Raw genomic sequence first — 17,023 nt, forward strand, 5'->3', positions numbered from 1 at the left:
TTGTTTTTAAATCGATGCCTGTATTAAGTTTCCTCTTTTCTTTCTTTTTCCTTGTTTCCATTTAATGCTTGGTATAAGTAATGATATTGCATATCCTGCAATGGAGAAAGCAGGTTTAAGATATGGATGGATGGATGCAGAGTCAGTCTATGATTAATTACTTTTTTTAAAAAGGCAAACACTGGGATGACTTGGCTCTTCTAAATCATTTCTTTCTTTCTTCCAGTATCAATCAGTGCTCTTCAATTCTATCTATCTATCTCTTATATAGTGCCTTTGTCTATCTATCTTATTGTTTCTTTCATCTATCTATCTATCTATCTATCTATCTATCTATCTATCTATCTATCAATCTATTATATAGTGCCTTTCACATATCTATCTATCTATCTATCTATCTATCTATCTATCATATAGTGCCTTATCTATCTATCTATCTATCTATCTATCTATCTATTATATAGTGTCTTTCTATATCATATAGTGCCACTCATCCACTTACCAGCCACTTAAAGTCCCAGGTGGCACTCAGGCTGTAGATGTTGCACTCTGCTCTGTCCTTTTTGCACTATGATAATAATAATAATTCTTTATACTTGTATAGCGCTTTTTCTCACTACTCAAAGTGCTTTTTGTTTTCATAGTGAGCATTGAGCCACTTCAACCACCACTATTGTGTAGAATCCATCTGGATGATGAGATGGCATCCATTTTTATGCCAGTATGCTCGCCACATGTGAGCTGGTAGGTGGTGATGTGGTGAGAGAGCCAAGTAGAGACGGGGGCCGATTAGGGGCCCAGAATGACCAGGCCGTGGAGGACAATTTTCAGAAGGTTGACGGTTTGAATCCCGTAAATGCTGATAGGGACTCAGCTCTGTTGGGCCCTTTGTCTTTTATTTCTCTTTTCTTCATCTTGTAAAGCACTTTGAGCTTCGTTATTTTTATGAAAATGTGCTAAATAAATAAATGTTGTTGTTGTTGAGCCAAGGCCCTTAACCTGCAATAGCTGAGCACTTTGAGTAGTAAGAAAAGCGCTATATAAATGCAAAGAATCATTATTATTAATTTAGCCTGGATATCGGGATACACCTTAAAGGATGCCCAAGGATCTTTTCTGAACACAGAGACGCAGGACTCCTCGTCTGAAGGACACCACCATTTTTACAGCACGGTATCCTAGTCACTGGAGTGTCGCATTGAGGGCCACATTCAGTACCACAGGATTAAAGCCCCCTACTGGGCTCCCCACCACCTCTTCCAGGCACAACCCAAGCTTCTCCTAGAAGGTCTCTCATCCAAGTACTGGGTGGTCCTGAGCGTGCCCAGCTGAAGGTGGGTGACCTCTATGATTGGATCTCGGGGCTACTTGAATATCACAAGTGTGTGCGCGTAATCGTGCATTACCTTAGCCCACCTTGAGTTAACGAGGAGCATTTGACATTCATGGGACCAACTGAGCCTCGATTTCATGAGCGCGTTTGGTGGAGTAGCCCACCCCGCAGCGCTGTCCTCCCTCCATGTTGTGCGGCTCCTGTTGTTTTTCCAGTGAGCTTCTCGTTGACTTTGCTGCTAGAATCGGGTGCCCTTATTGTATTTGGAGCCCTGACGATACGTGTCATCGGCCATCCCTGTGACTGTAATGTGACCCCCTCCAGAGCAGCACATTTCAGCAAGCACAGCCGGTAACTTTGAAAGGCTTTCTGGGTAAAGCACTTCACAGTCGTGCAGCCTTTATAGAAGTCGAAACTGCAGGGGGCGGCTGATGATGTGATTGAAGATGCCATATTGTACCACAAATGGTCACCTGGTTTTGGGCAGCCAATCACAAAGCCCTGGCTTGTCCTTTGTTTGCTTTTTCATTCTGTTTGTGGCACAAGAGCCACAAAACGGTGAATTGACTGGCACCTGTCCTGGTGCCAGCGTTTGATGAGCCTCTCCTCGGTTTGCACAATCCAAATCCACTTGTTTTCTTTCATTCCTTGCAGCACCAACCCCCCATTCATTACTGTTTGTAGGCCTTGCAGTTATACTTGACTATCATGGTCCCAAGACCCCCTGTGCTACAATCAGGTTTGATTTTATTGGCTCTGACCGAGTCTCCTCTGCTCTGTTTTGTGCCTTTCATTTACCCCTTTCAGAAAAAGAAAAACCCAACAGACAGTGAAAAGTTCTTATCAGGCAAGAATTCAGAATAGAGCTGCTAAAAAAGAAGGCGGAGCTGCCAGTTTTCAGTCATCTGGGCAGGAAGAGGCGGGTCCACGTGGGCGGACCCCGGAAGTGATGTCAGCGATACCCTAGCTGTCACTCATCTGGCCTGCAGAGGCGTCAATACCAGGGTGGCTGTACAATTTACTGTCAGTAGAGCCCCTCAGCTGTCCCCAATGTGCATGCGGGTGACACGTCATTGTTGTCATTTGGCTCGTCACACCACATAACCGTTCACAACCTGCTGCCATTTTTCTTAACGATTACGACAACAGACAAAAATCACAGGAAAAGTGCGGCGAGACCCTTAGCTTTTAATGGCTCTGTGCTGTGTAAGAGCTGTGTAAAAGTAAGGCCCACCCTGTTGTCAACTGCAGTGTTACACATACACGCCAAGGTCCCTTCTTTTTAGCTCCAGATGTTGCCGTCTATTCACGTGAAACAGCTTGTCATTTCAACTTGGCACACTTGAATGAATGAGCTGCTCAGAGTTGTTGGCCGCTCTCAAGTTTAGCGTTTCAAATTTCCAAACTCCATCGAAGGGCTTTGTTTACTTTCAGTGACCTCCTTTGCAGCTTCGCTTGTGAATTCATTTACCAGCTCGGCTTAAACCTCGAGTGGTGACGTCACCTTGGATGTTTTGTAGATGTTCGTCTTGGACTCGGGCAGACTGGCATTCTCCATCTCGCCAGGCCTGGTACCCGAATCCTGCTGCCAGACCCCCATATCGTCAGCTGAAAGTCCTGTTTGCTGGCCCGGGCCTCCCTTTTGGAGTGCGGCGTCTGCCACCTTATCTCATCAGACTGTGCGACGGCCACGGACGTCTCTCTCTCTCATAGTCACTCAACAGAGGACCATAAATCCAGGGTAGGTAACTTTGAAGGACAGAACGTTGCACAGTCTGCAACCTCCCGATAAAACTCTTCTCTCACCTGGCTACAGCTTGACCTGGCCGTAGTATGGCTGACAGCATGTGTGTGTCCACAACGGACATCAAGGCAATCCGTCTACTCCAGGGGGCGTCCATGCTGGGCTGAAAGGGTGTCTGTGTTTGGAGTCTGGACGAGGTAGCCATTAGTCCGACCTTGGTGAGGAACTTTGGGGGGGGGAGCGTATGTCAACCACATGTCCGCCTTGCTAACGATGGTCACTGACTGGTCACCAATGGAAACACCTAGAAACTGCCATCTCTCTTTCAAAATTTGAGTTATTTTAGTTTTTGGAGTTACAAGGTCTTTCCTGATGTTATAAGGTAGTGGTGTTGGCCAAATATGTCTTCATTCCAGGCACAGCACGATGGAGGAAGCTAGAACACACAGTATTTTACATACTGCAAGACAAAAATCTAGCAACTCCATTGACCAATGAGGAAAAGCCACCTACCAATGAAAAGTCTGATTATGATCACGTGATTTAAATGCTGCAACTGCGTGATTCGAATGGCAGGTGGTGTTGATTGTGCTTGTGAAGCTCAGGAGAAAGGAAATCTAGAGATTGTTACTTATGGGAAAGACATCATTTTCTCAAACTGTCGAAAAATTGCGAGTTTTTTTTTTTTTCCATAGTTGGTGAGAGCTGACCTAGCAGAAGTAACTTTGTCAGAATCTGCGGACACTTTGTGTAAAAAAAAAAGACTACCACCGGAAACCAGAAGGGGGCAACCCAAGGCCAAGAAGGAGACCTCCTGAACAAAGAAAGGAACGTGCGCTGAAAAATCCTGCCGCGTGTCGGGATGAAGCCGACCAGAACAGGAAGCGAGCACCGTAAGTACACAGTGGCGCCTCGAAATAAATTCATTCCGGTGGGGCAGTTGAAGGTCGAATCAGTTTTCCTCCATTAGAAATAATGGAAAGTGAATGAATCCGCTCTCAGACCCTAAACAATACCCATTTCGATCAACTTAAATAGCAAAATGGCATTTCAGGGCGTGCAATAAAGAGGAAGACTGCGCCATACTTGTGTGAGCTGCAAGTTGTCCGACGTTATCCTGGTGCAATCGGCGTCTTGCGGTCATTGCCGTCATTCGTGCGCCTGCGCTTTGATTTGAGCAGAATTGGGCACTGCGCGCACGCGATGGTCACAGGTGAATGAGCCGCAGAAATGCGCGTTCTCGCGGGTTCCTTGCTGTGGGCGGGGCATTCGTAAAGGCGAAGATTTGATTGGAGAGTCGAATTTGGACCTTGCAATGATCCGTAGAGAAGGGTGAGCTCCAGTATTGATTTCTGTGCAAACCCTGATTATGAATCATCACCAGGTTTGACGCTGGATTGGATTTTCTTTTCTTTTTTTTTGCCCATGGGGGTGACTGAATTAAATGCAACACCCGCTGCTTACACTCAACCCATCTCTCCTGCTGGTGGTCCTGGCCGTAGCCCTGCAATTTGAACTGTGGGGCACATCTGTGTTTGAACTGAACTGCAGGTGTTACGGGTGGACAAAGCTCGGCAACTGCATGTGTTTCATTGCTTACCGGCACTTCATGGGGGTCTCCAATTCCCCCAAAGCCCTCCATCATTGATCATGTGTCATTTCCTTGCAGCGCTTCATGCTTCACGGGATACCTCAACCCCCCCAGATCTTCAATCGACTGTCTTAAGCTCCACAGAGAACACATTTAGAAGGTTATTGAAATGAATGAAGGTAAATTGCTCCATTTATATTTCAGTTTTGTAAGCTTATATTTTTGAGTTCAGTTTCTTCTCCCAGAATACTGCATGTGGCTCAATCTGAGGTTCAAAACTGAGAAATGGAATTTCTTCATCTTCAAATGGGGGTACAAACAGCAATCAAATATTTGCTAGGGGTGTGGGGGCATAGAAAAGGTTGAGAGCCACTGGAGTACGTTGTGTAAAGTTTTTTTTTTTTTTTGGGGGGGGGGCACCACCCTGATAATAGTAATAAAGAAAGAAACAGATGGACGACTTAAATGGCTTCACTGGCTTGTGGGTTAAAACTTTTTCAGCTGCAAATTCAGAGTGGGTTTCCAATTTGGATAATGAATTTGGGGAACACACATTTAAAAGCAAAATGGATGATAGAGACGTTACAAAGAGTAAGTGCAGCTTGGTCTTTATCAAAAGATGGACATTCTGAGGACATCTTGGACATATGAAGCTATTGTTTTGTCGCGGTAGAGTTCTCTATTAGTCGACTTTCCCCTTTTGTATTATTAATATGTAGCCTTTATCAGAATGCCTCAAATCTCACAGACTTACCACTTGTTTGTAAGGTATTATAGTATATAACTTCTCCCCACCTTCCCTTCTACATCTATAACCTCAGGCAATTAGGTGTAATAAAAACACAAGCAGGAGTTAAGTTACACTTTAAATAATGTATTATTGAGAATATTCATCAAATAATAACAGTATGGCAAAGTACAAGTGAATATTGGCAACCATACACCCTGATAAATGGTGATGTGTAGTTTCAGGCGGCACACAGACTTGTTACTTACTTAAAATGTCTCTGGTTAAGTCCTCATTTTATGGCTTTCTTCAGAACAGTCATCATGCCTGTTCAATATGGCTGCCGAGTTGTGCTTCTCAGTGTGGTCTTCTTTTCAGTCCATGGTGTTTGAGATGCTCCTTCATCATGATGGTTTGTGTGTGAGAGAGAGAGAGAAGGAGGGGTAAAGCAACAGAATTTATACGTTCATTATCCAAACCCTTACATCAATAGGGCGTCGTGCTACAGAATGGCTTCAAATTCAAACCAATTCCAAACAGCCATACTTCAGACCAATGGGGGCACACAATACCTTCCTCACCCGGCCCCCCAATACCATCTGTTGAGCTGATGCTTGCCAGCTAGGTAGTCTGGCTTTACTGGGGGTGGGTCGGTTGATTGAGAGGGTCCTGCAGAGAATCACTTGTCAAACTGGTTTGAGGCGCTTACCCCAACCCTGCCATAAAGTCAGTCCTAATTAGGGGTGGTTAGTTAAACCATTGCTGTTCCTATCCGTGATGTAACACTAATTATACATTTGCTCAGTCTAAGTTACAAATAAAGACATGCAAAATATTTATCAACTTATATATGAAATGTCACACCACAACAGCTGTGCACAGCCATCTTACACAGATGGGAAGCAATAATGTGACAACACTAAACAAGATGGTGACAGCACCCATAAAACCAAACTACAAAATGGTGCTGCCAGAATAAGGAATAAATCACAAGCGGCAAATAAAATATTTACACCCAAAACAGTTGAAGTTTATTGTTGTGCATGCGTTACGTACTGTGCAGAGTACAATGAAACTCTGACTTGCCTGTCTCCTCGATGCCATAAAAGTGACAACAGCCATGACGGTCCCTCCAGCTCCTGCTTAGCTGCCAGACTCCATAGTTGATCTCGGTTGTTCTACTCAGACCTTCAGCGTCCTTATTCTCAGGTAATGACCCTCACTGAGCCCACCCAGATGCTCTTTTCTTCACATCTCCAGGTTCCAAAACACCAAACTGAGTAAATCTAATGAGTGCCCCACATGACCGGCTACAACTTCAAGCTCAGCTTTCTTGACATGTTTCCCACAGTACAGTGACACTCTTTATGACAGTAACAATAATAATAGAGACTTACACAAAAGGTATACCCAGAATGTGACGCAGATTTATACAATTATTTACAATACGTATGTGCAGGTATTTGTTTAAACACGCGTATTATTCACTATCGTGACTATCTCTTCGGTAGCCTTATGACCCGTGGATACAAACTGTCCCTGAACCTACTGGTCAGAGTGCCAAAGATCCTGAAGGAAGCAGAATGGCTGAGGTTTTCAATTCAACTCTTTGCCTTTCTAACACAGTAAGGGTTGTGTTTGTCCTGGACAGAAGGCGGGGTGGGCGCTGGTCACATTCTGTGCCACCTGCACTACCCTCATCAGTGCTTTACATTCATGTGCTGAGGAGGTGATGTACCAGGATGGGATGAGGCCAGTGTGGATGGACTCCCCCTATAGAGGCTTATGACAACAGATGGAGAAATGAGAGCTGCCCTTGGACGTCTGAAGAGATGGGGGCACAGGCGAGCCTCCTCATGTAGAAATGTCTTGTGCCCACTTCAGTTCGTCCAAGAAATCTGATACTCTTCACAGTGGCCCTGGTCTGCTTTCGGGAGTCTATGCTGACGTTAAGCTTGTTGGATTGTTGCCCGGGTGCCACCATGTCAGCACTTCTCTATAAGCCATCTTTTCACTCCTCTGATGTTGAGATTATGTCTGTGTCTTTCCAGCCCTGAGTCTGACACTAACGGTCTCTATGTTACCCCCTTTATATCTATTACTTTTTTAAATAATCTGTTCATGGCTATCACTCTCTCTCTCTCTCTGGCACATCAAGATCAGTTTTTAAAGTTCTCTATCTCAATGCAAGTGTATTTCTTGCACTCATGGCTACCTTGATTTCACAACTATATGTGCAACCACGCAGCCTCAGATCAACGTTTGCTTGGACCTGTCGACCCCTTTACAAACAGTATAATGGTTCTATTCCACATTTAGCATATTGTCGATTGTATTTCCTGGTATTCTGCTATTTTGTTTTCCTCTCTACACTTCAGATTGCATTCTCTTATGAAGTTTTCTATAGCATTGGAAGCCCTGGCCTCAGTCAGAACAGCCACTTGGCGTCTCTCCATTGTGAATTCTTGAATCATTTGTAAGAACTGCATGTCACTGACAGAGCAGCAATATGTCTTCTCTTACAGGTTCATTTCTCCAGGAAGGTTTGCTTCACATACTGTCAAGATAGAACGGCTCCTCAGTCATTAGTTGTGATTTGCTGTTGCACTCTTAACATTTCCACGGTTGTGAATTCTTGCATGTTGCTGAAGATTACTGGTGGTGGTGAATCGTTTACCACATTCCGAACAGCAGTATGGCTTTTCTCCAGTATGAGTTCTTGCGTGAAGCTGAAGATTTCTCTGCTCTGAGAATTGTTTGCCACATTCTGAACAGCAGTATGGTCTCTCCCCGGTGTGAGTCCTTATATGTCTTTGAAGATTGCTGTTGATCAAGAAACGTTTGCCACACTCTGAACAGCAATATGGCTTCTCACCATTGTGAGTTCTTGTGTGGGCCTGAAGAGAGCTCATTTCAGAAAATTCCTTGCCGCATTCAGAGCAGCAATAGGACCTCTTTCCGGTGTGAACTCTCATGTGTCTCCAAAGAGTGCTTCTAGCAGTGAATCGTTTGCCACATTCAGGACAGCAGTAAGGTTTCTCTCCAGTGTGAATTCTAGCATGGGCCTGAAGATAGCTCATCTCTGAAAATTGCTTGCCACATTCAGAACAGCAATATGGCTTCTCTCCAGAGTGTATTTTTATATGCCTCTGCAAACTCCTGCTCTCAAAGAACTGTTTGCCACATTCGGAACACCAATATGGCTTCTCTCCACTGTGTATTTTTGTGTGTCTCTGAAGACTGCTCTTGTCAGGGAATCGTTTGCCACACTCAAAACAACAATGGGCTTTCTCTCCAGTATGAAGTCGTAAGTGCCTCTGAAGATGGCTTGAGAGCAAGAATCCTTTGCCGCATTCAGAACAGCTGTATGGCTTCTCACCAGTGTGAGATGTTCTGTGGACCCGAAGGTAGCTCAATTGTGAAAATCGTTTCCCACAGTCAGAACAGCAGTATGGCTTCTCTCCGGTGTGAATTCTTCTGTGCCTCTGCAGACTTCCACTCTCAGAGAATCGCTTTCCACACTCCTGACACGAAAATGGTTTCTCTCCAGTGTGAACTCTGGTGTGGGCCTGAAGGTTGCTTGTCCTAGTGAATCCTTTCCCACATTCCAAACACGTATATGGTTTCTCTCCAGTGTGAATTTTTGTGTGGATTTTAAGAAGCACCTTGGTGGAGAAGTGTTTCCCACATTCTGTACAACAAAATGGCTTTTCTCCAGTGTGATTTCTTGTGTGAGTTTGAAGAAGCTCTCTGGTGGAGAACCCTTTGCCACATTCAGAACAGCAGTATGGCTTCTCTCCCGTGTGAACTCTCTTGTGGATTAGAAGTCTGCTCTTACGGGAGAACTGTTTGCCACATTCAGAACAGCAATGTGGTTTCTGTTGGGTAGGAGTCCGATTACCACCTCTGCACTTAATTTTGTTTTTGAAATGTTTCCTCTGCTTTTGTGAGACAGTGGATGAGTTTGAATTGTATATTTGAAGGCGAGGATTGACAGCATCGATCCTCGTTAGTTTCACTACAGGCAGGGAACTGTCCAGCAAAGAGGCCACTATCAGACCTTCTGTTTCTGTTGAGGATTTCTTCCTGTTTTCATCATTTGTTGTCTGTTGTGATCTGGAGTGACGTAAGGATTGAGCCAATGAGGATAAGAGAAAGATTCCATTGTCTCTTAAATCTGCCAAAAAAAAAAAAATGACAGGATGTGTACATAAAAGAGTGCATTAAAAAATAATTGGAAGAGATCTAGCAAGGCAATTATTTAGTGTAGAAGAGCTCACTTGGATCAAAATAAACCCAACTTGCCTCCAATCCACTACTTTTATTTTATTGAAAGGAGATTCACTGTATTTGTTTTTTCTCGTTGTAAGTGAAAAAAAAACAAACTTGAAAAACATCGAGTCACTGAAGATTACCAAAGAAAACTTTTAAGGAAAACTTCAACCCAAAAAATAGTGTAGTTTGTACTGGTGACCGAGGAAAAACTTTTTATTTCACATTTTCATGGAGTTTCACAACAAGTATTCAAACTGAATGGAACCGAACACTGAGCAACTGTGAACATCAGCAAACGATGCAAAAAGAAATTAAATTCTGACATAACCCGTATTGCATTTCCCACATGTCCACTATCCTTTTTTGCATTCTCAGAATGCACACAATTCATAAATGTTCTGCTGAATTACTACTAATACTTACTTCTGGAAATCTCTGTGCAAAATTTAAAAAGGAAAGGCACATTCCCACAATGCTGTGCTTTGAATTGAAGATCCACCTCTTCCCCTCATTCATTGGCCAAGAATCCCGTCTTTAGTTTAAGCGCACAGCATTGTGGGAATGTGCCTTTCCTGTTTACCTTTTCCACAGATTTTTCTGGACATGTTAATAGTATTTAAGCAAACAGATTGGATGTTTCACCTGCTCTGAACCAGCAGGCGCCACTGGTGTGCAAACTGTAACACACAAAGAAAAAAAACACACACACACACTGGGACTCCCAGGGGCAAAACCTTGGGTTCCAAAGTAGCCAGTCTTGTCCATATGGTCCTAAAGAGCAACTGAGGAAAATGTGACTCTGATCAGTCAAAGGGTGTGGGACTGCAAAGAGAACAGACAGTCAGATGTCCTATTTGATATTTAGGTTCTTTTTATTTATATGGTCGCTGCTATTTTAACAAATCATGTTATGAGGTGGCCTTGACTACAGCACTGGTCTGGAAGTTGTACGTCATGACGTCTTCAGTACAGCAGCATAACTACCAGCATCACTTGGCTGGCTGGCTACTAGAGCAAAAATGAGAGACCAGAAGACAAACACATGCCTAATATCAAGCAAAGGGAAGTTACAAACACTAACATCTAAGGCACATTGTAATTCAAATCCTGTTGTTAAAATTCCCTTCCTAATTCTAAATACTAAATATGTATTTACTTGAGTTTAGATGGGAAGTCACGTTATCTGCAATCAAAGTACACAGTCAATTGTGTGTTGGAAGCCTACAACTCATCTAAGGAGTGCCATTGTGCCAAATGTTTCCAGTGTGAGAGGTGCCATGCTGGGACTGGCATCCTGGCCAGAGCTGTAGCCAGATCCTTACCTGGCCAGGATGCCAATGTAATAGAAGGTCAAGGAAGGAGAGTCTATTCAGGACACTGCCTCCTCCAACCCGTTAGGTGGCAACTCCTGACCCTGCTTTCGGAGCACAGTGAGAACTTTAGTCCTTTGGGACAGTCCTGTTGGGTTCTGTGGGTGTCTCTGGGACACCAACCTCACCCAGAAGTGCTACCAAGGTACAGTTTTGGGACACCAGTTACATAAAAGGATCTGCCAGCCTCAACACAGGCAGGGAGCCAGAGTCGGGAGGAGGAAGACAAAACTTGCCTGGAGGATCGGAGGAGATGAGAGATTTACCGAGTGCAAGTGTTTGTGATGTGGGAAACGCTTTTTTAAGAGATTCATGCAATAAAAACCCTTCATTCATTGGCAAACATGTGCCTGCGCCTTTGTGGTGGGAGTTTAGGGAACTGCAGCACCCCCCACAAAGAACGGAGACCCCAGCAACAGACAGTCGCATTGTAGCAATGATGACTCAAGACTGGCTGTGCTCTCGGGAAAACAAAATGGTGCCGCAGCAAACAAAAGATATGTCTAATAAAGATCAGAACCGATATATAAAGGAAACAAGTAAAAATTCTCATTTGTTGGCCACAAAAAGCTGCATCAAGAGAATAACAAATAAAAAATTATAGAAGCCAAGAAACGTTAAACTCGGGTTCAGCTTTGGCCATTTACTGCCTCTTTGACTGAAGGCGCCACACGTTCGTCACACTTCACTCCGTATGCAAGTTCCATACGTCATATTGAATGGCAGACATTTCTCTTGCACAATATCTGGAGAATGAGTTTTTTTTTTTGTATACAAAATACAGCACAGTTTAAAAAATTCAATTGCAGTTTTATGGTCCACTCTGAATGTTGATCTTATACGGTAAGTGTTCATACAGAGTACACATTATTAGTACGTCTGACTCTGATCTCAATTCAGATGTGTCAAAGTTGAAGTCGGGCGCCTTTTGCCATCAAAGCCGAAGACTGGAGGTGTTTCAGAATCGGCGACATCCTGTAATGTTGGACATTCTCAAATGTAAGCACCTCATCCTGACTGTGTGCTTTTATCTAATACAGAAACTTACTAATAAACTCATTCACTTCATACTTTTGTAGCATCTTCATGCACTCAGGGTGCTAATGCAGCATTCTGATAAGCAATTTTAATCTCAGTGTAAATAACAAATTCTGCAGGATCAGTGCCTCATGTGGCACCATTGTTTTAAACAAGCTGACACAGCGACAAAGAAAGGCAGCATTGACAAGTCAAGTCGCACTCACTCTTGAATTTTAGAACCTACCTTCAGTAGAAGGATGGGCCTCTGCTGGTGCTGCAGACCTCCTCACATCAGATCCCCAAGACTCCAACTTGACGTGATGCTCAGGGTGGCAATGACTACTCAGCGTGAGGCCTAATCCAGGAACCACTGGGCAAAGACACGGAGAGTCACAGTCGGCTTTCAGCTCTTCTTGCTTTATATCACGTATGCTTTCGTTTTTCTGTATTTCAGTGCTGTGAGACCCCAGTTCAGAGACCTCTTTAATGCCTGCAACCCTTCTTTCCAATTCCTCCTCCTTAATGACGAGACTCTCCCGGTATGCCGAGTCCCACTCACAATCCTCCTGTTTAATGCCCACACTCTTTCCCTCCATGGTATGTGTGTAAAGGGGGCTTCTATTCAGTGTGGGATTCTTCTCTTCTTCATCACCTATCTTTTCAGACCCTCGTTCCTCACATTTATAACCTGCATCTAGAGGTGCCCGGACAGCTGGGCACCCATCCTCCATGTTATAACTGGAAATGTCAGAATCTGTAGACGGAACAGAACACAATTCAGAACTGAACACATGTGGATCAACATCTTCACTGATTACCTGCTAACCTTAATCTTTGAACCTCCTCGGCACCAAAACATTTAAAACAGTGCAGAGAACTGTATATTCAGCTACAAATTAGGCTAAGATAAGACATAACAAGAACTGGAAGATAAAGAGCCTTACGGGGTTAACTGGATTAGAAAGTCACCAGTTAGGGCTGTGGTCAAACCTAAGGATCCTAACCTAAAACCAAACGGTTAGGAGACCAACAAAAGTGAAATTCCTCATTTCTGTAACTTAATCTTGTTTTACTTTAATCCAAAAGCTTGGGCACCAATTGTAGTACACCACAATATTAATGTTTGTGTGATGATGCCACACGTCACTCTGGGGTCCGAAAACCTGACTAGCAGCAAGGTCAGCTGTGACCAGCATAGAGTAAAGGCAGCCCCCATCAGAAAATCTGAACTGGTGCCAATCAATAGAAAAAAAATAATACTAAAAATGAACAATTTTAATACCATGAACCAACAGAGGTCAAAGTGTCCTGTAGCATCACGCAGTTCACAGTATGGTGGTGTCGTGGTGGGCTGCCTCTTCACAAAGCTCAAAAATCAGAAGTCAAACCTGCCGTCCCACGCAGGCCTTAAACCAAAGCGGCCAGCACGCCATTCCAAAGAGCTGCCTGAACCCCTCACTCAAATCGCAGGCTGACGGCCTACACAGGCCCAATGGTGGGCCCAAGGCTTTAAAGTCAAAATTAATATCCACCAAGGGAGCAGTGTCAACCATGAAAAAAACCTCTGGTCTGTGAAAACAAAGAAAGATCCCTAAATGTAGGACAGGAATAATGAAACAAATAAGCAAAACAATGACATTTACAAGTAAAGTAATCCAAACCAAAATCCAAAGTCTGGACAGATGAGGAGGAATCCAATCCCAAATGTAAAATGGAGGCCCAGACTAGAGGGGAAAGCTTCATTTAGCCTAAGCAGTCAGTTCAGCCGTTGCTGGGTCTCAAATAGTCAGGTGGACCAGCGAGCTTCAATAGGAAGAACACAGCGTGGGTCACTTAAAGGACAATATGAAATACCACAATCGAGACCGCAATACATTAACTACTCAAAAATATGAGAGGAATACTTTGATAACACATCAGATCTCAAAGGGGAAAAAATCCTGCTGGCTATCTCTACTGATATGGACTGATATGGTGATGTGTTAGGAACAAAAGGATGGCCCATCGTTTGATGGAAATGAAAATCATCAACCTACTGAGGGCTGAGACATACCAAAAATCAAAAGGACAAAATGACGCAGCAGGCAAGAGAGTCCATTGTGCTGAAATTTCACTGCAGCAACTCCAGTAGTTTGTACGGCCCCCATGTGCTTGTATGCGTGCCTGACAACGACTTAATGAGATTACGGATGGTGTCCTGGGGGATCTCCTCCCAGATCTGGACCAGAGCATCACTGAGCTCCTGGACAGTCTGAGGTGCAACCTAGCGGCGTCGGATGGACCGAAACATAATGTCCCACCCAGAGGTGTTCTGTTGGATTAAGGTCAGGCGAGTTAGCGTAGGGGCCAGTCAATGGTATCAAGTTCTTCATCCTCCAGGAACAGCCTGCATACTTTTGCCACATGAGGCTCGGCATTGTCGTGCACCAGGAGGAACCCAGGACTCACTGCACCAGCATAGGGTCTGACAATGGGTCCCAGGATTTCATCTTGAAACATAATGGCAGTCAAGGTGCTGTTGTCTAGCCTGTAGAGGTCTGTGTGTCCCTCCATGGATATGCCACCCCAGACCATCGCTGACCCACCACTAAAATGATCATGCTAAAGGATGTTCTAGGCAGCATAATGTACTCCATGACTTCTCCAGACCCTTTCAAATCTGGCAAATGTGCTCAGGGTGAACCTGCTCTTATCTGTGAAAAGCACAGGGCACCAGTAGTGGACCTGCCAATTCTGGTCTCATATGGCAAATGCCAATCGAGCTCCATGGTGTTGGGCAGTGAGCACAGGGCCCACTGGAGGACACCGGGCCATCAGGCCACCCTCATGAAGTCTGTTTCTGATTGTTTGGTCAGAGACATTCACACAAGTGGCCTGCTGGAGGTCATTTTGTAGGCTCTGGCAGTGCTCATCTTGTTCCTCCTTCAAAAAGGAGCAGATATCAGTGTGTCCTGCTGATGGGTTAAGGACCTTCTATGAGGGGCCCTGTCCAGCTCTCCTAGAGTTACTGTCTTTCTCCTGGAATCTCCTCCATGTCCTTGAGACTGTGCTGGGATACACTGCAAATCTTCTGACAATGGCACATATTGATGTAACGTCCTCGATAAGTTGGACTACTTGTGCCACCAAACTCTGTATGGTCCAGGTATCACCTCATACTACTAGTAGTGACACTGACTGTAGATGCAAAACGAGTGAAAAAACAGATGAAGAGGGAAAAATATCAGTGGCCTCCCTCCACCTGTTAAACCATTCATTCCTTTTTTGGTGGTCATCTCACTGTTGCCCCTCTAGTGCACCAAAGAAGCTGAAACTGATTAACAAGCCCCTCTGCTACGTAACTGACCAGATCAATAGCCCACAAGTTTCATTAACTTCATGCTATACTCTGATTAAGAAGTGTGCCTTTAATTTTTTTGAGCAGTAGATATACTGTGTGTACAAAACAGCACGATCGATAACAAGATATATACAGAAAGAGAAAGCATCTGGACTCCATTGTAGTTAAAGAGCACCACATGGGCGGTCCTGCTCCGTGTTTGGATGACTTCACTAAACAGACCAACACGTTAATCGGCTCACACACACACCCCTCTGTATACCTAATGAAGCCCTCACACCACACCAGTCGCTGTATCATAAGACACATGACAGTCCTCTCCGGACCCCTGACAGCATGCAGACCCCCACTGCAGTTTTGCCATTCACAAATATGTAATATTTGATCACTTTCCTCAATTAATAAATGACCAAGTAAAAGATTTTTGTCAGATTTGTTTAACTGGTTACTCTTTATCTACTTTTAGGACTTGAGTGAAAATCTGATGATGTTTTAGGTCATATTTATGCAGGAATATAGAAAATTCTAAAAGGGTTCACAAACTTTCAAGCACAACTGTAAAAGGCACTACATACACTGCATCCTGAAAGTATTCACAGCGCATCACTTTTTCCACATTTTGTTATGTTACAGCCTTATTCCAAAATGGATTAAATTTATTTTTTCCCTCAGAATTCTACACACAACACCCCATAATGACAATGTGAAAAAAGTTTACTTGAGGTTTTTGCAAATTTATTAAAAATAAAAACAGCTGAGAAAGCACATGTACAGAAGTATTCACAGCCTTTGCCATGAAGCTCCAAATTGAGCTCAGGTGCATCCTGTTTCCCCTGATCATCTTTGAGATGTTTCTGCAGCTTCATTGGAGTCCACCTGTGGTAAATTCAGTTGATTGGACAGGATTTGGAAAGGCACACACCTGTCTATAGAAGGTCCCACACTTGACAGTTCATGTCAGAGCACAAACCAGGCATGAAGTCAAAGGAATTGTCTGTAGACCTCAGAGACAGGATTGTCTCGAGGCACAAATCTGGGGAAGGTTACAGAAAACTTTCTGCTGCTTTGAAGGTCCCAATGAGCACAGTGGCCTCCATCATCCATAAGTGGAAGAAGTTCGAAACCACCAGGACTCTTTCTGGGGCTGGCTGGACATCTAAACTGAGTGATCGGGGGAGAAGGGCCTTAGTCAGGGAGGTGACCATGTCAGAGCTCCAGAGGTCCTCTGTGGAGAGAGAAGAACCTTCCAGAACGACAACCATCTCTGCAGCAATGCACCAATCAGGCCTGTATGGTAGAGTGGCCAGATGGAAGCCACTCCTTAGTAAAAGGCACAAGGCAGCCTACCTGGAGTTTGTCAAAAGGCACCTGAAGGACTCTCAGACCATGAGAAACAAAATTCTCTGGTCCGATGAGACAAAGATTGAACTCTTTGGTGTGAATGCCAGGCATCACGTTTGGAGGAAACCAGGCACTGCTCATCACCAGGCCAATACCATCCCTACAGTGAAGCATGGTGGTGGCAGCATCATCTGTGGGGATGTTTTTCAGTGGCAGGAACTGGGAGACTAGTCAGGATAAAGGGAAAGATGACTGCAGCAATGTACTTAGACATCCTGGATG

The 17,023-nt window shown here is 44.2% G+C and overlaps 1 protein-coding gene across 1 annotated transcript in view; it reads right to left on the reverse strand.

Annotated features, from left to right (window-relative positions):
* Positions 1-5,761: 5,761 nt before the first annotated feature.
* Positions 5,762-17,023, reverse strand: part of LOC120533368 (zinc finger protein 585A-like) — a 49,538-nt gene continuing 38,276 nt past the window's right edge. The window contains exon 3 of the mRNA XM_039760221.1: positions 5,762-9,266. Within this exon, the coding sequence (XP_039616155.1) occupies positions 7,981-9,266 (1,286 nt within the window). The 3' untranslated portion in view covers positions 5,762-7,980. The remainder of the gene's footprint in view (positions 9,267-17,023) is intronic.

This window comes from Polypterus senegalus, chromosome 8, assembly GCF_016835505.1.
Source record: "Polypterus senegalus isolate Bchr_013 chromosome 8, ASM1683550v1, whole genome shotgun sequence".
Taxonomy (NCBI): domain Eukaryota; kingdom Metazoa; phylum Chordata; class Cladistia; order Polypteriformes; family Polypteridae; genus Polypterus; species Polypterus senegalus.